General features: G+C 30.6%; 3 protein-coding genes and 1 long non-coding RNA gene across 5 annotated transcripts; 2 read left to right on the top strand and 2 right to left on the bottom strand.

Annotated features, from left to right (window-relative positions):
* Window positions 1–2,475: 2,475 nt before the first annotated feature.
* Window positions 2,476–10,567, bottom strand: LOC130891826 (coatomer subunit beta'). The gene is made up of 8 exons (XM_057796857.1): window positions 10,425–10,567; window positions 10,019–10,370; window positions 9,276–9,920; window positions 8,910–9,209; window positions 8,300–8,514; window positions 5,596–6,698; window positions 4,906–5,002; window positions 2,476–2,645 (listed from the first exon to the last, which is right to left on the bottom strand). Exons 1-8 carry the CDS (start codon window positions 10,425–10,427, stop codon window positions 2,610–2,612), a joined length of 2,751 nt encoding a protein of 916 aa, XP_057652840.1. The 5' UTR covers window positions 10,428–10,567; the 3' UTR covers window positions 2,476–2,609.
* Window positions 10,555–14,763, top strand: LOC130891833 (tyrosine--tRNA ligase, cytoplasmic). 2 transcript variants are annotated; one of them, XM_057796865.1, is made up of 6 exons: window positions 10,555–11,142; window positions 11,199–11,477; window positions 11,543–11,683; window positions 12,749–13,153; window positions 13,390–13,672; window positions 14,438–14,763. In XM_057796865.1, the coding sequence occupies exons 1-6, from the start codon at window positions 10,914–10,916 to the stop codon at window positions 14,688–14,690; spliced, it is 1,590 nt and encodes a 529-aa protein (XP_057652848.1). In that variant the 5' UTR covers window positions 10,555–10,913; the 3' UTR covers window positions 14,691–14,763. The 2 variants fall into 2 exon arrangements, with proteins under 2 accessions (XP_057652848.1, XP_057652849.1); XM_057796866.1 differs by having other exon boundaries at window positions 10,770–11,142; window positions 12,959–13,153.
* An 839-nt stretch (window positions 14,764–15,602) lies between these two features.
* LOC130891831 (cell division control protein 6 homolog) lies at window positions 15,603–21,283 on the bottom strand. The gene is made up of 4 exons (XM_057796863.1): window positions 20,764–21,283; window positions 20,444–20,707; window positions 19,278–19,444; window positions 15,603–16,953 (listed from the first exon to the last, which is right to left on the bottom strand). Exons 1-4 carry the CDS (start codon window positions 21,088–21,090, stop codon window positions 16,101–16,103), a joined length of 1,611 nt encoding a protein of 536 aa, XP_057652846.1. The 5' UTR covers window positions 21,091–21,283; the 3' UTR covers window positions 15,603–16,100.
* Window positions 21,284–21,593: 310 nt separating this feature from the next.
* Window positions 21,594–23,898, top strand: LOC130891843 (uncharacterized). Its single transcript, XR_009058955.1, has 3 exons — window positions 21,594–21,759; window positions 22,131–22,202; window positions 23,830–23,898. It is a non-coding gene; the product is annotated as an uncharacterized LOC130891843 (long non-coding RNA).

The following is a 23,898-nucleotide window of genomic DNA, read 5'->3' as shown; positions in this document are numbered from 1 at the left end:
AATTTTCCAGATTTTCGATAAATAAACTCTGTTGATTGTGGAATTTTATCATTTTTGCTAGACCAGCAGTAATATGTCATCATGTGACAGTCCCTCTTTACTGACACCTTTCTTACATCATTTTTAGATCATGGTAAAAGGTCTTATTCATCCTTCACTATAATTCTTCAGCTTTTCATTAAAACCATTCAGTTGACGATATTTATCATATTTGATAGACTAGCAGTAATCTGTCACCATGTGACATTACCCTTTCAATGACACCTTTCTTAGATCCTGGTGAAAGTGATGTATTTGTCCCTTACTATAATTTTCCAGATTCTCAGTAAATAATCCAGTTGACTGGAATTTTATCATATTTGCTAGGCCAGCAATAATCTGTCATCATGTGACAAGTTGGAATAAAATTGGAGATTAAACTAAAGTTTAAACTATAGATGGAATTCTAGTTTAAACCAAGAATAAGCAAAGTTACTTTATTTTGCAGGTAACAGTTGAACTCACATTTTTTTGTCAGTTGTCATCCTCGCGGAAATATAACCAACCTTTCCAAAGAAAATATTCGCTTGGTTATTTCTAAATTTTAATTGTTCAAGAAATTTATATGAACAAAATACAAATAGAGGGCCATATAACTCTGATGATGGGGTAGTACTGCATTTGGTAAATATCATGTCGAGTTCATCAAATACGAAATGTATATCTTCAGTCATTTTAGCGAGACCAAAACTACTCAAAGCCATACATATCGTACAAACGTGAACAACTTAAAAAAGCTAAGTTGAAATTCTCAGTTTAATGTTTGACTAAAGTTTAAACTACCCCCAGATCGCCGGTAACGTTAAAACCTAAGTTTGTCGGTAAACACCATGTATAAAACATGAAAAAGTCGTCATATGTAGTTTAAACTGGCGTTTAAGGTTTAAACTTCACTTGTAAAATAGCGCCTTAAATCACTTTTAGATCCAGGTATGTGTGCTGTATCTATCCTTCAGTATAATTTTCTAGATTTTCGGTAAATCAATTCACATGATTGTGTAATTGTATGATCATATTTGTTACTAAAATTTTTAAGCTTCCCATTACCTTTTCGCACAATTTCTTTTGTGTTGCTTACAAAAACGTTCTACCACCAGCACAAAACTTCTCCAAGGTCCACTTTTAAAATTATAACTTGAGGGTCATCAAATACTCCAGCTTTCACCGTTTCCATACTTATTTAGTGGAATGTCTTACAAATTTATTTAAATTATTCTCTTTTATTGTGTACAAATTTGATAAGTAGTGGCAGAAGGTTGATCTCGTTTCTATTCTTAACAATGGCTTCTTTAGTTCAGTGAACTTGCTTCGCATACTTCCATGCAATTTTAATTTTAAACTCTTTTTGCAGCTATCAATTTGGGTACCCAGTAAATAGATATATATTGGTTTATGATTTGTACTTAAACCGGGCATAAGAAAATTGCTAGAGAAGTTTTGATTCCCTCTTGGATCCGCTACTGCATTTCTTATTTGTGCCTTGACATTCATACCACTTTGCTAGTCAGATCAAAAGTAAATATATGGCATGCATCACTATCTGATATGTAGATAACCATAAACAGATCTGCCTGATTCAAGTAATTACAATCAGTTGTTGTATAAAAAGGGACAACAGCGTTAAAATGACAAAGATTTGCATTAAGAGAAGTTTTTCTCGCATGCAAATAGTTAAACTAATGGTTTGGATGTTTGCAAGTTGGAAATTAAGGAGGGAAAAAGAGGAAATTATGAAATTTTCAATAGTTCAAAAATTATTTAAAGCTTGCTACATATGTTGGAATAGTATAAAAAGCATCCATTTGGCTTTGTCAATTTCATTCAATCAAAGCATTTGTTATGTACTAGAAATTATACAAAGAAACAAACCTTCAAATTTTTTATCGTGATATTGTAATAATTTAAGACTATTTGCGAGTAGTATCAGCAATTTAAAAATAGAAATGAGGCATTAGAATGATCGAGATGTCCTCAATTTCACAATTAATGTTTGATCGTTCCAAGCTCTTAATTTCTCAAATTTTTGCTAAAATCTTATGGTACCTGATATTGATAACATGAGCATATGATCGCCAGTGTCTTTAGAGAATATTGGTGCATCCATTGTTTAATTGTTATTTGATCTGCCAGATCATATTCAACAATCTTTTCAAGAGGGCTGCAACGATTCAGCAAATTTTAGTATTCGTCAGTCAACACATTTGTGACCCAGCGAGCACAAACTGTTCCGTAACAATACAGAAAAAATACGTTTTAATTAGTAGCAGCCATGATACAAGAGCATTGCATATTATCAAACAATGTGCAAGAAATTGCATGCAACATTATATTCCACCATGTGTACAATTTTGAATGTGTTTAAGGGGGGGGGGGGGGGGAAATTACTTTTAACAAAGTTTTCTGCATTTTGTAGGACACTCGTCATTCGATTCTGTGTTTTACACAAAATTTTATATATTTTTTCTTTAAATATTAATAAAACATTGAAATCTTACATATAATTCATTTTCTTAATAATAGGAATGAAGAATTTACAGTTTAATACTAAGGTATGTATTAGCAAAATTATTTCAATCGCTCAGTAAATCGTCATCAATATTGATATCCTGTAACAAAAAATTTAATATAAATTATTACATCTATAATCTAAAAAACAAGTAAGAATTGTCTCTCAAGCACCAAGCTTCAAATAACCAACTCGAACAATGATTTAACAAGAGCAGATTTGCAAATAATAAAGTAAAATTTGTCATCTTACGTTTATAAGATTTAATGAAATAAAAAATTCTATGCTAGAAAAACAATGTAATTAGTTATTAAAATTTAATATTTACATATTTAATATGTAAGAGAGATTTGCTTGGAATTGTCTACGAATATTTTTGGAAATCAAAAATACCCATTATTTGGGTATTTGGTATCATTTCAAAATATTTCCAGGTGTTTGTTGAATCTCTAAATATTCCATATGCACCAAATGTTTCACATCAACAGAACCAAAGATTAGTTATATAATTAAATTACACCGTTGTTTGCGACCTTCTCCATTAATCTAATCTTTCAACGTGTTGTTAGAAATGGTTAACAAAAGGTACTTTCAAATATCTCAATCGGCAGATTGATAACCCAAGCAGATAAATTTTGGAGTGTGAATGGTAATGAGGTAATGTATCGAAAACAGAACTAAGACTATTTCAGACCAATCTCAAATCCGCTGTTATATGGGGCTGACACTTGGAAATATAATAGAAAGATGTTTCATAAAATTTGGACCTTTACCAACAGATGCCTACTAGTTATATAAAAAAACTGAAGAAAAGAAAATATACGTAATGATTACGAAGCTAAAATAGAGATGGAGAGGTCGTATATTACGGAAACCAGTAAAAAACATAACCAGACAACAACAGGTAAAAGAAAAATAGGCATACCTATAGGGACATGGAAAACTATCGTGAAAGAACTGCAACAGATAAACTTAACATGGAAAGAGGCTACAGAAATACCAATAACGGAAGGAAATGGAGAGTCATCTTTAACAATACTGGATGGAACTCATAAAAGGGCGTAAGAGGATAGAAACCTGTAAACTGCACCGAAATGTGCCCTTTGCACCACTGTGTGCTATGTGATGAATGTATCAACATTTATTTATAACCAAGATATAAAATGTCGTTTCAACAAAGGGTTCTTGAACAAAAGTCCAGTGGTTAGCAACTTTCTGTACTATTATTAATACAAGTTATGGAACATAGTTTCAACCAAAGGGTTTTCAAAAGATAGTTCGGCAAAATAGTTTACAAATAGAAGTGAAGATAGCGACTTCCTGAACTATCATACTGGAAATCAACACAAGTCATGACAATGTGGTAGTAGATTTGGCCGTTGGTAGTAGATGTGGCCCACTCCCATCGCCCAATGAAATACCACCACATCGGATCCCAAACTATTTACAGCAGCGTGTGAACTAGAAATCCAAACTCAGGATCCACCTACACCACGTAAAGTATATGATGGATTAAAGATCGGCCAAATGGAAGCATCTAAAAGATCTTTTTTATGTTTCCTTAGAATGATGTTTGCTTCAATTGCCAAAATAGATCAAGGTCTTTCTGGTTTGTAATAAAAGCGGTAAGCAAAGGCTTTCATAAGTCAAAATTTCACTGTTGGCTGGAAAAGACAGGTCAATCACAGTGACAAAAGAGACTTGTGGGGTCGCATATTTGGTTCACATTTAACTCTGGATTCTTGGGGAAAACTACCACCCATCTTGAGTGGAGTTGGTTTATCACCATCACCGCAAGATAGCTTGTTGAGTGTTGAGGTTGGAAGTAATATATCCTGGCATAGTCACGTGGCTGAATTGACTAAAGCATCTCCACAAAAACTTGAAGCCCTCTTTAAGACCAAAGCTTCCAAGTATACCCTGAGAATGCTGGTGTCAATATAGAAGAAAGCAATTCGACTTATAGGCGATCCACAGCATAGAAGAAAGGTCACTGTCCTGACTGTTTTACCGATACTACCACGACAGTTGCTCTTCCAACATAATCTCACATAGAGCAGTTTGATAGACAGACGTAGATCATGAGCGTCTACAGACGCCCAGAACGTCAATTTATAGAGATTTCTTTCTTAGGAGAGGTGCAAGCCTGTGAAATCAGCTACAAAGGCACCCAAATACTACAACCTATAGAAGTTCAAGATCAATATCCACAGGCACCTTCTACAACAGGTACTCGAACTACTCGAGTCTAATAGGGTTTACCTTCTTGTGCTTGCTTCTTACAAAAAAAAACTGACGTTGAACAAAGAGGCATAATTTTCATAACATATTTAAATATATTATTTTTATTTAAAACTTACCGTTGTATCGATATTATCGTCAATATTGACGTCATCCAAATCTAAATCATCATCATCTTGATCTAATAAACTTTTACTCGATTGATTATCAGTGGGGCTAAAACAAATAATAAGTTGCAATGTGTTGTGGAAACTTAAAAAGTGAACTTTTAAAGACATTAAATACATAACTTTTGCCTAATTTTTATCAAGCCTCTAATGAAATAATTATAGCACTCGTAATCTGGATCACGTTCACTGACAATCTAAACTAAACTGAAGAGAAGAAGGCATAGTTATATATGATCAATAAGGCTCAAAAAACACATAAAACCACTGAATAAAGAGAAACAAATATAAATGTGATAAATCATGAAAAAATTAAGCCACAAAACAAAAGTAATTAAAATAGAGAGTTTTAGGTTTAATGTTTTTTTGGAAATCATCTCTGATATGTGATCTATCCAATCCAGGATTATTGTTTGGAGGCCCATATAATATGTCTGAATATCAAAGATATACATGGTTTAAAATAAAAGTTACATGAAATATTAACTGAAGTGTTGCAAACACTTTAAAAACTTTATTTAAATATGGAATTATTGAAAATAATAACAGACTTTTTTTTATTCATATATGATGTTTAGGTTACATGATCCAAATAACAGATCAATAACAATTAAATAATCAATTCAAAGTGATTTTACTCACTTGATAGAAGACAAAACTGCAATGTTACTGCTAGGCAATTCTTCAGGTACTCCACTTCGCAAATTTGACGATATTCCAGTATTCCTTAACTGTGCCTCCACCTCTGCTAAAATATTCCTATCGTGATTTGGAGTAATTGTAGGAGCTATAGAAGCAGGAGCTAATCCTGTGTTATTTTGTTCTATAAATTTCTGGGCTACTAAAGCTTCTTGAAGACCGGGGAAAAGATTCTCATAATTTTTAGGATCAGCTAAGCTTTGTCCAGCTTTTTGATTTACAGTTGATAATTGAGCTTTCCAAAGTTCCACTATTTCAGAAATTTTATCTGGTAGGTAAGACCTTGCGAAAAATGCTGCTTCTGGTAATCTTCCTGTACTTATGAGGATATCTAGACATTTGGTCAAATCCCCTACTAAAAAATGAGATAGAAAAGATAAATTGTGTTTTCCTTCAGCTTGTGTTGTTTCTGCTAAAGTTCGGACCAATTGTTCATCACCTGAACTGGTACCTAGAAGTAACAATCCTCCGTAATCTTGTGCTTTTTGCATACATTCTTTAGCTAACTCTACATTGTTAGTAGCCGCCGCTAATTCACCTAGCTGACTCCATTTTTGTGGATTATTAGCTTCTTGTGCTAAAATTCTAGCAGTATTAAGATCTTCTAATGCAACAGCTAGTTCAAATCTATGTTCAGGATCTGTACTCACAGCCAAAGCTTGCTGTTTAAAACCTTGTTTTTCCAAGAAATGTGCTACTCTTGTTCTGTGCTCTTTAGGAATTGATGGTAATACTCTGTCTGCTGTTGGAAAGTCCCTTCTCATTACAGCTGTCTGATATTCAAGTACTGAAAGGAGCAGTTGGTAACTAACTACACTTAACTCTTTATCTACCAGATATAATCTGTCATCTTTTGGAACATAACCCAATACATATAAAGGACGATCTAAATGTGCTATAGTCACCAATTCTCCACCCACAAAATAATTGATACGATTAACAGCATTTGTGTAAATGAAACAATCGCCTACCCATAAACCTGTTCGTACTGATTCATTTACTTCACCTAGAAGATTGAACGCCGACTCTACTCCATCATCTGCCACCTACAAAATAAACAAGAATATTGAATAAATTATGTAGTGTTCCTTATTTCTTTTAGTTCAGCCATTCTCAAATTTTTATTCTTTGCATCCTCTGTTTTAATTTGAAAATTTTTTTGCCTCGATTCTGTCAGGGTTCTAAAATTTATTAAAGAGATAGAAATAAAAGTCACAATATTACAGATGATGAAGATGATTTAGACACAATGTTGAGGTGATCACACTGATCACGTATTAAATTTGCTAATTATTCACTATTCAAGAAGTACAAAAATTAATAAGAAGCAGTCTATTGAAATCAATGATATTCTTTATTCCATGTGAAGATATATGGATTAAGCATCAATTTTTCCTTTTTCATTCCACATTCAGATGGTTCGCATGCAATAGTTTATTTGCGTGTTCAAACTAAGATGAATAGTGAAATTTTTGAGCTATTGACAAATTGCTATGGCAAATTATTATTTTTATGGTAACTTCCTCATTTAATGAATTTATTAAACATCTTTGATACTCTATTCAAAGTTCAAGAGTAATGAGTAAATATATTTGCTTTTATAAAAAAAAATTGACTCTTGCTATTGCGGTATAACAAATTCAAAAAATAGTTTCGAAACAATTCCCATGTATGATATTTCCTATTGGAAAATGATCACATGTTACTGAAAACCTTATAGAGCCATATAGAGAGCTTGAGTTGTAATTTCAAATGATACTTTTTTTCATTGTATCAAATTATCAGAATCAATCTTAAACAAATCAAAATTTGTTAACAAACTTTTGGACTAACTCCCAAATGACTATACATAAATATATTGTGTACATATATTAGGATATGAGATTTTTTTTTGACTCTTATCCCCTCAAATGTTTTTAATTGATGTGAGAAAAATCCTCATAAAATCATGAGCTCCATAGGTCAACTCTAAGAGGTCGCCTTTTTTTCTTTTCTTTTTTTAATTTCTCATTTAATTAATGGAAAACAAGTTTATTCCATTTGAAATTATACATAATTTATGCAATTTTTTACAAAAAAACCTATATTTTCAAAGTTGAGTACGGGGTAAGATTATTTTCAAAAATAACTGAATTTTGAAATTTTAAGAAACAGCTTGCAATACTGATGATTTCACGACCATATGATCTAGATTTTATAAGTGCTCCCAACCATGTTTAAAATTTGTGATCCATACAAAAACAATACTGCTTAATAGTAGAAGTAAACATTTTACAGATGATGTAAAAAAAATATTGTATACTATTTTCTCAATCTTCAAAATTGAATAATTTTTTGATGGCTACTACTTTTCTTTCAAAGACAATTTAAGTGTTTTACAATTTTGTAAAGCTTAAAGATTTAACTTAAAAATTTAAGAATATAATATAGTTTTTCGTAAAAAAATTTCATAAATTATGTGTAATTCCAAATTTAAAAAAATCATGTTAATTGAATGGGAAACTAAAATAAAAAAGTGACCCCTTAGAGTTGAGCTATAGAGCTCATTTTTTGAAAGGATTTTCTTTACATTAAATAGAAACATTTGAGAAGGTAAGAGTCACAAAAAACTTTTTGAAGCACCCTAATATATATTGGATCCACTAACCTGGTTATTATCCTTGGCCTTCTGTACTTCATCAACATCATAAGACAGAATAAAATAACTGTCTTCAGTAGCCAAGCAAACAAGTTTCCCGCTATCTGACCAGTAAACAGCTTTAGGTTGGATTTCAATTCTACGAACCAAATCAAGAGTTTCCCAATCATAGAAAGTTAATCCAGATACTGATTTTACCCCCAAGAGGTAACCACCATATATACCTAAAATTTTTGTAAACATTTAGTTTTCTGGTAACTTATGATTTATTTTTTTTTTTCAATTTAAAACAAGAGATATTTAGCAACTAATTCCAAGCCTTCTAATGGTTATAGATGGAATTTGTAATGGATTGAAAGCAAAGAACTTATTAGTTGATCTAGTCTGGTCTTCCATCAGATAGATTCAAATTAAAATGCTTCGGAACTTTATTGGAATGCTACCTACAGTAGAATATAAGCCATCATCCAAATAAATTTCAAGTACTGATAGATAAAACCATAACCTACTATACCATTGCCAGAGAACAGAAAATTATTATAATTATAGAAAAATTGGTTTACTTGAAGTAACAATAAGATAACTGTAGAGCAAACTGTTACATTTTGATTTATATTACCTTCGGCTCCAAAGTCTGATTTAAAATTTTTCTTTTCCTTGAAATTTTTAAAGATCCTGATAGTGGACCCAGATTCTCTAATAGCGTATTCACTGGAATCTTGAGCCCACACAAATTCTTGTGCACTACCAAATGCTTTATTACGCAAAGCCATGGCAGTGTATATTATGTATTCACCATCTCCACACACAACTACAAAACGACCATTGGGATTATGTTGAATAGTCTGTGGGTAAATTTCGCAGGCACCCATATCTTTTACAGAAACAGGGAGACGTTCTCCATCACGTATTTCAGCACCTGAAATGTAATTATAATATTTAATGTTTTTTAATTACAATAGAATTATTTGTATGAGGCACATACCTTCAGGAAGTGCTTTAAGATTGGCTTGCTGAAGTTCGGCATGTCTGGCCCAAATAATTTTTCCTCCACTGGCATCCATACTAACGGCAGGTTCTTCTCTACCCACTTTGACTAAAATACTACCTTCATCATACCCCAATGCTACATTATTTGATCCTTTCAGACAACATATTGTCCAAACTCTTTCAAAACCATAGTTTAAGCTACTTTCTAATCTATGAGTGTTGGCATGCCAAGCTCTTACAGTACCATCTTCACTTCCTGTGAGTGCTATTGGCAATTCTGGATGGAAACATACAGCAGTGACATTTTGACCATGTCCTTCTAATGTTTGAACACAAGTTTTGTTTTGGTAATCCCAAATTTTCACCAATCTATCATCTGCTCCAGATATTAAATATGGTTTATCACCCCCATGATAATAATCTACACAGTTAACACCTTTTTCATGTCCTTCAAGGGTAAAGTTGGCAGTTGATGCACCTAGCTGCCATACTTTCAATGTTCTATCTAAAGAAGCACTTGCAAATGTATTATTATCCTTTGGATTTATGGCAATTTGCATTACATAATGAGTATGGCCCTCAAAAACTTGTTGACATGCCCAAGCCTTTTCCCAATTCCATAACTTAATAAGCATATCATCTACATAAAAAATAATGTTGTTCAATATTATATTCTTTCATCAAATAAAATTCTGCTTCTCGCTATTACTAATGCCAATAATTAATTAACCTACTTACCACTACAAGTTAAAATATAAGGTTGAGTTGGATGTGCTACAATACATCTAACATAATCAGAATGAGCTTCAAAAGAATGTACACGATCTAGTGTATTGTAATTAAAAACTCTGATTTGCATATCATCAGATCCACCAATAATCCAATTTTTCCTTGGTACGAACTTCGCAGCTCTAACTGGCAAATCACATACTTCAAACGTCTTGACCAGTTGCTGATTCTCAATATTCCAAACATTTATATTCCCACTGTAAAGAGAACATAACATCCAGGGTTCTGTGGGGTGGAGATCTACACATTTTACCCGGTCAGAGCGAGCTGTTAGCTTTCTCTTTATATCTAGTCGAAGGGGCTAGAATTTAAAAATACAATCATACATGCTCATACAGTTCCTTATTAAATTTACCATTTTCGTGTGTAATAATTATCAATAAATATAACAGCAATTATATGAACTTGACACGAATTATAAACACATCACCATTCTTGTTTTGTCAAAAAAATAACCTAAATTATTACGTGGCTCTTCTTTTTTTAATAAGTTTACGTGTTTCATCAAAGGCGTTCGTTTGTGATGTGATAACAAATTTGAACCAGGTTTTATGTGAAGAACAATTGATTTTTCTTAAAGACTCCGTAAAAAAATATTAGTATAATATTTATTTTAAGAACCTTTTCAATTATGAGATAAACAGTTTAAATTTGGCTATGCAAAACGAATATCTGTCATGCAATGTGCAAGAAATTGAGGTTATCTTTTCTAACCTTAACTCGTCACTTACAACATCATTTGAAAGTGCAACAAATTTGCCAGATGTTGTAATTCGTCTCTAATTTAAATAATTTTAAAAGTAATAGCTAGAAAAACAATAAACTGTTTAAATAAACAAAAAATATGACAGGAGGACAACAGCTAACACCAGATGAAAAATACAATCTCATATCTAGAAATCTTCAAGAAGTTTTAGGAGAAGATAGGATCAAAGAAATATTAAAGGAACGCGATGTTCGGCTCTACTGGGGTACTGCCACCACTGGTAAACCACACATTGCATATTTTGTACCAATGTCCAAAATAGCCGATTTTCTTAGAGCTGGTGTTGAAGTTACAATACTATTTGCAGGTATGTATATTTATAAATACCACATAACTTAGTGTAACAAACAAGGATTATTTAAGATCTTCATGCATATTTGGACAATATGAAAGCACCTTGGGATTTGTTGGAGCTTAGAGTTCAGTACTATGAACACAGTATTAAAGCCATGCTTAATTCTATCGGGGTTCCACTTGATAAATTAAAATTTGTAAAAGGAACAGACTATGAATTATCAAAGGAATATTCTTTAGATGTGTATAAAATGACATCAGTAGTTACTGAGCATGATGCGAAAAAAGCTGGAGCTGAGGTGGTTAAACAAGTAGACAATCCTCTGCTTAGTGGACTTTTATACCCTAGTGAGTTACTTGTTTCAAAATTTCTTCCATATATATTTACATAATTTAAATAATTGTTATTATAGTTTTACAGGCTTTGGATGAAGAGTATCTCAAAGTTGATGCCCAATTCGGTGGTGTTGATCAAAGAAAAATCTTCACACTTGCTGAAAAATACTTGCCACAACTGGGGTACAAGAAAAGAGCCCACCTTATGAACCCAATGGGTAAGTATCATTCTAAAAATATCTTCTAAATTCGATGATTATTGGAATATTCTTTGTATTTAACTTTTCAACTGCGACACTCCTATAATCAAGCTAGTAAGGCTTTCCCAGCGTGCTATGCCCCACTTTAGTAGGTCTAGACCAATATTCCATGATGCAGATCACCCCTAAATATTTTCAGCATTCAACTGCTGCAACTAATTAAAATAGGCCCATAAATACATTCCAATGGATTTCTTTACAAAGTCAGCCCTTTAATAGTTTTAGAAATCCTCACTAAAAGTTACAAACCATTTTGGTCATAACATTTTTTTTATGAAATTAATTTGATTCATATTTTTGAATTGAATTTACACTAAATAAAATATAGGACAAACAATGATTGTTTAAATGAAAACCTAAATGTAACAATTCAGGAGGCTGTAGAAGTACTTAGATCAGGAGGTAAGTTTAGGCCTGCACACAAGGCACAGTCAGCTCTCTGCAAATATAATTATAAATATTATAAATGAATTTTATTCAGACAATTCATTTATTTAAAAAAAACTTTACTTCAAGGTGTACTAGGGATAACTAATGATGTAAAATACCTGATTGTTTAAAAATTTGAAAAATACCCAGGTATTTATGATGACTGTAAAAGTTACCAGCTCATCATTTAATTTGAATTTAGTTGATTACATACATTCATAATGTTTAAGTGGTTATTAAATAACTATTTACACATATTAGAAAATTGTATATAGGAATATCAATATAACACCTCGATCAATTAAATTGGTTCAAAACCTTTTGTCTGGGTTTTCAACTATATGGTTGTTCAGTTGAAAAGTTGAAATTTATTTGGAAAATACTTGTAATAATGAAAGAATGTCAGATGACCAGATTTATCCAGATTGATTCCTATTCTTTGGAGTCAGATAAACCATCCCTTAAAGTACCTAATTTACATTTCTGGAAGATTTATGTAATTTTAGACATTTTCTCTGTTGGCCACATCTTTTTTTAAAATAATTTCCAATATTACAATATTATTATCAAATAACTTCAACCATATGCTTTTAGTGCCTGGACTCACAGGAATAAAGATGTCGTCCTCAGAAGAAGACAGTAAAATTGATTTGCTAGATTCACCCGCTAATGTTAAAAAAAAACTCAAAAAAGCTTTTTGTGAACCAGGAAACATTGAAAATAACGGCTTGTTATCTTTTTCCAAACATGTACTATTTCCTTTGTTAAAACCTGATGAAAAATTTTCTGTTCCACGTAAAGCAGAATACGGTGGAGACCTAAATTTTTCTGTATATGATGAATTAGAGCAGGCTTTTGCTAAGGAAATAGTGCATCCAGGTGATCTGAAAGCAGCAGTGGAAATCTATATCAATAGATTATTAGATCCCATTAGAAAAACTTTTGATTCTCCAGAATTGAAGAAGTTAACAGAGAAAGCTTACCCCGTACAAAATAAAAGTAAGTATACGAATTAGCCGTTCTTTTAATAAGCCTTATAAATTAGTTTTAATATATATTTTAATTAAAATATCATGAAAAAAAAATGAAATTATTAGTCTCCGAAATCTAAAAATTATATTGCAAATAAATAACTAACTGTCTTTTTCAGAGAAAAGTTTAACACCTCAAAATCAATGGTTTATTTTGTACTATGTCATGTTTTTATTTCTTTATTGTTCAATTTTGTTTTTTAGAAGGAACTACTGGTCAAATCGGGACATCAGAAGAAATTGTTCCTAGTAGACTGGATATACGTATAGGGAAAATTGTGGAAGTGTCAAAACATCCAGAAGCTGATAGTTTGTATGTAGAAAAAATTGACTTAGGAGAAGAAAAACCTAGAACAATAGTAAGTGGTTTGGTTAATTTTATACCTATTGAAGAAATGCAAGACAAGATGGTTGTGGTGTTGTGTAATCTGAAACCTGCCAAGATGAGAGGAATCGAATCTCAAGGAATGGTTTTGTGTGCATCTGTGTAAGTAATTTAATTTAAAATTTAGTTTGTGTTGTCTAGGGTATTATTTAAAATAAAACTTAAACGATATTTAAAACAAAAAAAACTATGAAATATGAACATAAGGAAATAAAATAACGGTTTATGCATACATCTAAGACTCAGATTTAAGAAAGAATTTGAGAAAAAAATATGTCTTTTAAAATTTTTAATCATACTTCATTGGTAGGGTTCACACCAACAATGAAAATTTAGTGATCCAAAAGGACCACCTAAGTTATGATTTAGTGGTCCAAAAATATAACATGGTAGACAAAAGTAAAAAAATTAACATATGCATGCTACACACACTTTTATACATATTTTTACGGTATATATAAATTCTTTTATGCAAAAACAGCACAGTAAATATAAAACATAGGTTTTTTTAAAAATATTTTGGGCGACGAATTTGTCGTCGATGTGTATGATTTTGGCGACATTTCTTGATGATTTGGCGACAATTGTAGCTATGTCGCCATGCTGGCGTGAACCCTATTCATTGGAAAGATTCGACATCAATTGGATGTTTTCTTTCTAATCGCTTGCAAATACAAGCAGAAAAACAATCTGGTAACCATGGTTTTGACATAAAGGTTTTGTTAGTATAGTAAAGTACTTTTATTTAGCGTCCAATACAAATCTATGACTCAGTATTGCTATATTAAATTAATTTGATCAAAAAATGATTTGTACAACATAGAGGTTTTTATATTGTGATATTAATTCAATGACATCATTTCTCAGAGAAGAACCTAGACAAGTAGAAACTCTAATACCACCAGAGAATGCTGTTCCAGGAGAGCGAGTATTTGTAGAGAACTTTGAAGATGGAAAACCGGATGAAGTGCTTAATCCCAAGAAAAAAGTATGGGAAAAACTACAGGCAGACTTGAAAGTTAATTTGGAATGTGTAGCACAATGGCAGGGTAATAACTTGGTAACTAAAACAGGTGATAAAATAAGAAGCAAAACTATGGTTGGTGCTCCTATTAAATAAGTTTTATTTTGCATTTTATATATTTATTACTCATATAAGCATTTGCAATAAAATTGAAGCTTTGAATTGTAAATATTTTCATTTTATGTTAACCTGTATCCCCCTCTCTAGTCCAATAAAATTGAAACCCTTTATGACAAGTTTTGAATTGGTTAACATATAGCATATTGGTTCTTAAAATTGCATCTCCCCGAGAATTGATTAAACTCGAAGATAGTCGAGTCGAATCTCTAGGATGTCACGATTTTTTACGACTATATAACAAAATGTGGGAATTAATCAAGATTCATGTAAAGAAAACCTTTTTCTAAAATATTGACTTTTATTCATTATTTCCTATAATCTTTATATTAATTCGAAATATGTCCACCCTTGAAAGAAAAAACCTAAACATGTCTAACCTTTGACTCTACTAGTTTAATGTCTTCTTTTAGTGCAATCCACCTTAGCAAACATTACTTAAGAATGTGTCATAAGTTGTTTTTATCTGATGAATTGACAGGCAAATCGAGCACTTTTAATTTATTCTTCTGGATAAAGATTTGGACAATTTAGAATTGGAAAAAGTTATGTTAAAAAGATTCCACCAATTATTATCAAGGAAGAACAAACATATGGTGTAATATATATATATATATATATATATATATATATATATATATATATATATATATATATATATATATATATATATATATATATATATATATATATATATATATATATATATATATATATATATATATATATATATATATATATATGTAATTCAATGTAAAATTACATCAAGTCATATGAACAGAGTTAAGTAATGTTTTAATAAATATCTTATTTGTTACTACCCCAGGGTCCGTATAACTCTGGGGTAGTAACTATAAAGAGATTAACTGTTAAAGAGAAGGAAACATAAAAATCAGTTCAAATTATAATTTTAAAGCTAAACTAAACAATCAATTTAGCTAAAATATTTTTAAAAATAAATTAAAATTTATACAGTTCTTTAATAAAGGTTATATTGTTTCTAATTATGTTGTAAAAATAAAATAGTAACAAAATTTGAATTATAAAAGTAATTATTTGATACACTTATGTCATTTAAAATATTTATATAAAAATAGGATATTTTATATTTGTGTGACAAGATGATTATACTCAAACTCTTATTTATCATCTTGTCGCACAAGTATGAAATATACAGTTTCTGCCATGTTTTGTATACTATACTTTTCCAATGATATACACAAAATACTTAATAGGTGGAAGGTTGTCGTACTAGTACCTGCTTTCTCATTAGAGCCATTATTAGCTAATGAATTGCTAATTCCTATGTCAAACTATTAAATATTTAATGTGGGCCCTTGAAAATACTAACAGTATGTCATAATCTTTAAAAATAAAACATTATTTACTTTAAAATTTTCCCAAACAGGATTCATCCTGTAAAATTTCTGAAATCAACTGTTTATCTTTCAAAGCACTTGTAACTTCTTCCCGATCCCACACCAAGCTAACTTTGTTCAATCTCGGTTCCTTTTTTCCAGTAATACTTATCATACCTCTCGTCTCTATTAATGAGCATAATCCCACAAATTCTGCTTGGTCGACAGAGCTAATTTTTCTTTTATCACAAACTCTACGGTATACTTCATGTAGTTTTCCTACTGTAATATCCTTATTACTACTTTTCTTCAACATCAATAACAAAGAACACACAATTATTTTTTGTTGTAATGGAAAGGATTCGTCGCCCTTGTCGTCCAGGTTTTGAGATGTACCATAAATATTATTTAAAACATTCAATACTTGTTTAAGATCCACTGTTTTTAATTCTTCTTCTACTAGTTGATTTGCCAAGTTTTCTACTGCTTTTAAAGCCCCACTTTTTTTACTCTGTTCGGCTAATTCTACTACCCTTCTTCCTATATCTAACGCCCTTCTGACATCTCCAGATACTGCTGCTACTTTACCTGCTAACATTTGTACTGCCGGAGTTGAAAATATTTCCAATACACCAGCTGACCTTAATCTTGACGTAAAAATTTCAACAATTTGTGACTTTGTGTATGGAGCAAAATGCATTAGATTAGGTTTTAGCTCACAGCGCGACTGAAGTCTTGGAAGAATCCTATCAGTTAAGTCAAGAGCATTTGCTATTCCTATTAATAATACTTGAGCGTTTTGTTTAGAGGGCCATTCAAATATTGTATACAGGATCGATTGGTTTTTGCTTTCTAGTTGGTCAATTTCGTCCAGCACTAGCAAACTAAAAAAAATTATACCTAAATACTCTAAAGATATAAAAAATCTAAATCGGTAGTGAACATTAATGAAATCAAAGTAATGATAATAAATGAAAAGCAAAATGCTGATACAATGATAAAATAAAATCTTTGTACAGTATTTTAGGAACCATAATAGCTTATGTAAAAATATTTTCGTTTATTTCCGTATTCCACTTCCTTGTCTTTTTGAGTGGTGTTGGAAGCGAGCTGGCGCAGTTCTTGCATCTTAATGATTAGATAAAATGACTGTATCATCTGTAAATGTTTCTGTTAAAGTATTTACACGGATGTATTTAGTAAATAAAACAGTGTCCCCAGAATGCTGCTTTGTAGTACTCCAGACTTGATCAGGAACTTACCCATTAATTCTGGTTTTGAACTGTCTGCTTGTCGTGTAAGACTTCAATAATTGGAAGTAAGATGGAAGTTTTATTTTGAAAAGAATGCATCTGTGCCATACCTTATCAAAGGCTTGATTATGAAAAGGAATACTGATGGGCAATTTTTTTTCTCTGCGGGATCTATTGATCATATGTATAATTCTGTGGTTTTGTTGGGTGATAGAGTGTAAATGGCAAAAACCAAATTGGTAAAGTTTCATTTAAAATGGAACTCATTCTTAGTATTAAGGGTTTTTTCAGAAGTTTAGATATAATTAACCAAATGGGTCTGTAGGAGGTTACATAATTTGGGTTTTTGCCTAGCTTGGGTACTGTTCTATTAAGTTATTAAGTAGGTTAGCATTACGATATGTTTTTTGGAGAGTTCTTTAAGCATAAAATTTCAGCAAGGTGTTGGACTATGACTTTGTTGCTATTAACGTATAGCTTTACATTTTTCTTTTATTATGTGTTTAATTGCAAGATGTGTATTTAGAGTTTTCTCTTTTTCACATCGAATATGCGTGGCTTGTTTAGTTTGTGTGTTTGAATTAATTTTTCCGTGCCTTCTTCAAGTTCATTTGAAGTTTTTAGGCTGATGTTCAGCTTTAGTTCGTTATCAATTATACATATAGATACAGCATTTAATTGGCATTGGCCGAGTACCTTATTATTTAAGACCTAACAAAACCACATGAATCTAATTTCTCGCTAATGAAAGTGTTCTACTGAGAAAACTCGGGAAAAGCGGTTGCTTTCGTGACGTCTTTTTGTGAAGCTTTTTCACTCTCCAAAAAAAAATCGCCAATTCCATGCAAGAATAGGGAAAAATTTTTTTTGGAACATCGGAGCATTTAATTATGGAAGCATTTTACTCTCATTATCTATTCATTTTGCCATTTATCTTGCATTGCTTTGCTAACTTTTTTCTAAAGCAATTTCTCAAAGTCTTACACAGCGAAAAATTTTGTAGCACTTAAATTTCTGCTTATTGTTTTTTCTGTCATCTCATATTACTCTGCTGACTTTAGTGATATCACACGATTAGCAATACTTATATACAACTTATATATACTTATATACTTATATACAACTGATCATTATCCAGTAAATGAGCACAAAAAGAATTGCACAAGGAAAAACAAAGAGATGGCACTTGCAGAACACCTTCCTGAAATTTTCACACGCAATGATGATATAGATGATGAATAAGAAATAATGGAAAACTTAATTTACAATTCCTACACTGTAGAGCCAACAGAGCCTGGACTTGAACAAGTAAGGGTAAAAAATGTTTAAAGAACTCTCCAAAAAACGTATCGTAATGCTAACCTAATTAATAACTTAATATAACAGTACCCAAGCTAGGTAAAAACCCAAATTATGTAGCCTCCTACAGATCCATGTGGTCAATTATATCTAAACTTCTAAAAAAACTCTTAACACTAAGAATGAGTTTCATTTTAAATGAAATTCCACATCACGAATTTGGTTCCGCCATTCACACTCTACCATCCACAGAATTGTACATAGGAATTGCATAGCAGAAAATTTTGTAATATAGCACTTGAATTTCCGCTAATTGTTTATTTAGTCTGCGCATATTGCTCTGCTTACTTTAGTGACATGATCCAGCATGTGCTGCATTACCTGGGTGATTTGTGTGGTAAATATGGTAGCTATTTTAAAGAATGATTTATGAGTAAAGTGAGTTTCAGATATGACCATTACATCTATCTGTTCTTTCTTTATGAATATTTTAGTTCTTCTTCATGTTGGCATTCTATAGTGCAATTCTCAGTGACTTATAAATGTGAATAGGAACGAAATTCAAAAATTTTCACTATAATCATTGCATTATATATTTATATAATTAATGTTGACTAAAAAGGGTATAAATGAATAAATATAATATAAATACTCACATAGGTTTATGCTTCTTTTTTAAATATTTATCCAACTGTTGTAAGTGGTCTTTTTCACTTTTGCCATTCACTTTAATATTCAATTCCTTACATATTCTTGAATAGATAGCTGTGGGAGATTTAATTGCAGTACAATTTACATATACATTATCAACACTAGAAGAAATCTGAAAAGAAAAAATTTTATAGAGTTGCACCTTTTTTGAGCTACACGTCTAAAGTGGCAGAGGGAAAAATTGCAGATAGAAACTTTACTAGAACTCTTGAAATCATAGGCGTGGAAGTATCATTTTATATATAAGATGAATAATTATTTTTTATGCATTTGAATTTGCATATATAGTTTGTATAAAAAAGGATATTTAAAATTTCGAATTATGTACAATAAAAGAAACAAAATAGAAATGATAAAATCAAATATAAAAACCTGAATTAAAAAAAGTTTTCTTTTTCCTTGTGACTACTATATCTGATTCAAAAAAGTAGTTATCAGTATCAGTTTGTTTTTTTATTTTATTTATTTTTTTCTTTTGCTTAGGGAGATTGATAAATTATTGATGTCGTTGAATTTTTATCCATTTTATATTAATTTTTTAATGTTAAGCAATAATTTAAAACATATCTTTTTCTTGAAAGAATAAAACAAAACAAAGTGTTTTGATTTTATCTTGTTTTTTGTTTTCTTTTTACCATAGTTCGGCTTAATAATCAGTTATCCATTTTATATGACATAAATCAATAAGTATGCCTTCATAAAAGGTATGTAAACAAGAAATAAAATGTTGAATATTGGGCTTAGAAATTAATCTTGTTTAATTCTAAGTCTGTAAAAATAAAAGTGAGGAATATGTGCTTTATATTCACATTTGTCAATATTTTCAGTCAACTGATTTATTTTCACATATGTCAAATATATTTTTTCCTTTTTGTTCTTCTGTAAAATTTCAGTTTTAGCAGTTGTCATTGTGTTTTTAGAACAGTGATATAACATCAGAGAGATGCAGTTTTTATATATTAATCTTATTAGTATGATAATAAAGTTGCAATTGGGAATTTTCCTTCCTGTCTACAGCAGCTCAAAAATCATGCAACAGACTTTAACTTCACATCAATATAAGTTGAATGGATAAAATAAGATTAATAATGTTGTACAATTATATACTCACATGGTTATCTTGGAGTATCATGTTTAAAGATGCAGTTTTTCCCGTGCCTGGTGGTCCACTGATATAAAGAGAACCTGAGGTACTGTTTTCAATATGTTGTACTATAAAATCCCTCAACTGGCTTAGTTCCCTTTCTCTTCCTGGCATTTCGTTTGGTAAAGTTCCGTGAAGTGCTTGTCTGGCACTTTGATATAAGGTTACATTCTTTGGTATTTCTACTTCTTTATTACTATCATCAGGTGCATCTATTTCTTTTCCATTTTTCTAAAATAAAACTAAATTAGAACTCATCAACTAATTGAACATTTACATCTACTTACCTTAGTACTTGTAGATTCATTTTCCTTGAATAAAGTTTTTCTACTAGATTTGGGTTTTGTGGGGCTTATAATACTTAATCGTTCTAATGAAGGAGTATTTGTTGTTGGTGTAGCTACATTTGGACTTGTTTCTAATCTCTTTTGTTTTGGTGGAGTTCCAGTACAAGAATTTGTTTTTGATTTACTTTTTCTAGGGTTAGGAGGAGGTTTTGACAGTTCGTCGGAACTAGAATCACTCTCATAATAATATATCCAATTTTGATTCCTAAATTGTGTTTTATTTTTGTCGGAAAGTCGTATCGAAGACCTAGTGTTCATTCTTACCATTCCTTTATAATCGCAAATAAAATCAAATTTCAACTATAATTACCATTTAATTTTGCTGTAAAATATAAAGTTTATATAAGTGATAAAATAATTGTTAAACTCCACTCTTTTCGACAAGTGCAAATATGACTACGTTGATTTAAAGAGAAATATCAAAATCCCGCTCTTACAACTGTCAAAATTAAGAGATATACAGAACACCAGCTGCAATCAAATGTTACCACATTTAAAGAACCATAAACAAATGAATCATGTATCGAGCACAATACAATTTGAGTTACAATTACCAATTGGAAAATTATTATTCAATCTTTAAAAGCTATAAAATTTGAATTCGTGTTCCTGTATTTTATCGGTATGAATTGGAAAAATTTGAGAAATATATATCTATGGTATGAAACCTTTGATTCTTTCGAAGGGATGTTGCCATAGACCTCCATTTAATTTTTCTGTCATCTATGTTAGGTCTAGGAACTTTGATATCTTAGATATTGGTTGCACTGGTTAAGTAATTGACATTACGGTTGAGGTCTGTCAATAATCCTCTGATCTCTTCCATTTTTGTTTTGAACAGTACAAGAAGTGTACGTATAAATTCATAATTATTAGAAGGATCGTCTAGTTTTTTTAAACTATCCTTCTTTTAATAAACCTGAAATGCGGGCTAAGGTAAGCATCTAGTCATATTTTTTGTTTTTGTTAATACATTCTTTTTTAAATTTCAAATTAAATATAAACTTTTACACGTTTTGTCGTTAAATACATAGATGATTAATTTTTTGGTTTTGAACGGTATTAGGATTATTTTCATTTAATAAAATTATTTAACATCTATTACACAGGTAGTTTCCCTTGGAACGTGTTTTTGTACTTAATATTTAAAGTATTTATAACACCGACTAAGGGTATATAAATTTGTGTTTCCACCTGCACTGTGTACTCCCTAACAGGAGCAGTCTAAGAGCACAAGACAAGCTATTTTTATTAAGTTAACTAGAATGTTGAAAAAATATTCAATCTAATATAAATAACATTTTCAGTGGCGTAAGAAGCGTATGCGAAGGCTAAAAAGAAAGCGCAGGAAGATGCGTGCGAGATCAAAGTAGATCATGGTAAGTACTTTTTTACATTAATATATCAACTATTTGAAAAAATCATGTATTTTGCCTCATTTCAATTATATCTATAAATTGTTGCATGCTTACACAATTAATATGGTGGAAAATTCCCTTGGAAGGTGTTTGTATACTCTACTATTTGGTATCCATTACACCAACTAGGGGTATATAAAATTGTGTTTCCACCTGCACTGTGAACTTCTAACAGGGGCAGTCTAAGAGCACAAAACAAAAATTTAAAATTTTAATGAATAAATGCTTAAAATGTATTTCACAGATATTATTGTGATATTAACGAATTCTACTGTATTATTGTTTTTTCAGCATTACAAAAGTGGGGTAGGTACAGTAAATTATTACTTAAATTTAATTTTGATCTAAGCTACATGTTTTCATAAAATTGATTTTAACCATCCCTAGAATTGATCTATTTCTGCAAAATTGTTCATTTTAAACGTTAAAAATCGTTCATAGAAGTTAACAAGCAGATCAAAAACAATGGAGGGAAAAGTTTTTGACCGAAATTTTACAAAGTGAAAGTTTAAAGTCTTCTCATTAGAATATGTTATCAATTAGGTAATGATACTTTGCAATTCTAAGTACCACCAATACACACCATGTAAAAATAAATAACAATTTAAAAAATTGAAATACGATTTTTGCTCTTATTAAAAAAACACTTATTTGTTTTATGATTGTATTGCCAATTATCCATAGATTCATAATTGTTCTAATAAAAGTAATTATTTTTCAAATTAAGGAGTATTTTATTCAGTTTATATATTTTAACATTCTAGATATACTCTAATATTTAGACTAGACCATACTAGTTTATTCTAAAGGGAGCATATTTATATCAGGATCAACTAGTTTGTTGGTAACATATTTACAAATATAACTTGTTTATTAAATATATGCATATTAATTTTAACCAACTTATGCTAACAAGACATTAAAGAATCAAATCATTGAATGATTTTTAACGTTGGAATGAATTATTTTCCGGGGCTAGATCTATTCTAGGTTAATTGGTATCATTTTTGTGAAAAGCGCATGTAGCTACAAATAAAATTATGTTTATAGTAATACTTCACCATACCCCATAAGTGCCTCATGCTGTCATTTTTATAAGTCATAACATGGGGGTTCAATCATTTCAAACTTTCTGCCTACCAATGATTGGAAAACATTTTCATAAGTGTAAATTTTCAATAAATCTATTGTTTCATATGTCACTGTTAACTTTTTATGTTTTGTCACTTATTTTTTTTATTCAAAGAAACATTACAAGATAAACCTGAAAATATTTATTTTTTAAAATATTCTTCAGATGGGAACAAAACTACCATAGACAGATATTAAAAAATAATACCTGGATTGTATTTTTAAGCAAGGCTAATTTAAATTAATTACCAGGAGGGATACAAAGCACAAGTTTATTAATACTTTAACATTGAAATTTTAGGCGTGATATTTTATTCCAGATAGTTTTAGTGCAGCTTTTAATCTATCTAAATAACTGAAAGAATACTGTTCAAAATTTCACATAGGTAGGGTAGCTTTGAATATCCAACTAAGTGTTTATTGCTGGCGTATTAATTATTTTTATTTTTTGTTTCAGAAATTTCATTTTCGCATTTATTTTCAGAAACTGAAGATTCTAGAAGTGAAATTTCATTTGTTAGAAAAA

The sequence above is a fragment of the Diorhabda carinulata genome, chromosome 3, assembly GCF_026250575.1.
Source record: "Diorhabda carinulata isolate Delta chromosome 3, icDioCari1.1, whole genome shotgun sequence".
Lineage (NCBI taxonomy): Eukaryota > Metazoa > Arthropoda > Insecta > Coleoptera > Chrysomelidae > Diorhabda > Diorhabda carinulata.
The sequence above is the reverse complement of the archived record's forward strand: the minus strand, read 5'-3'. Positions and strand labels throughout refer to the sequence as shown.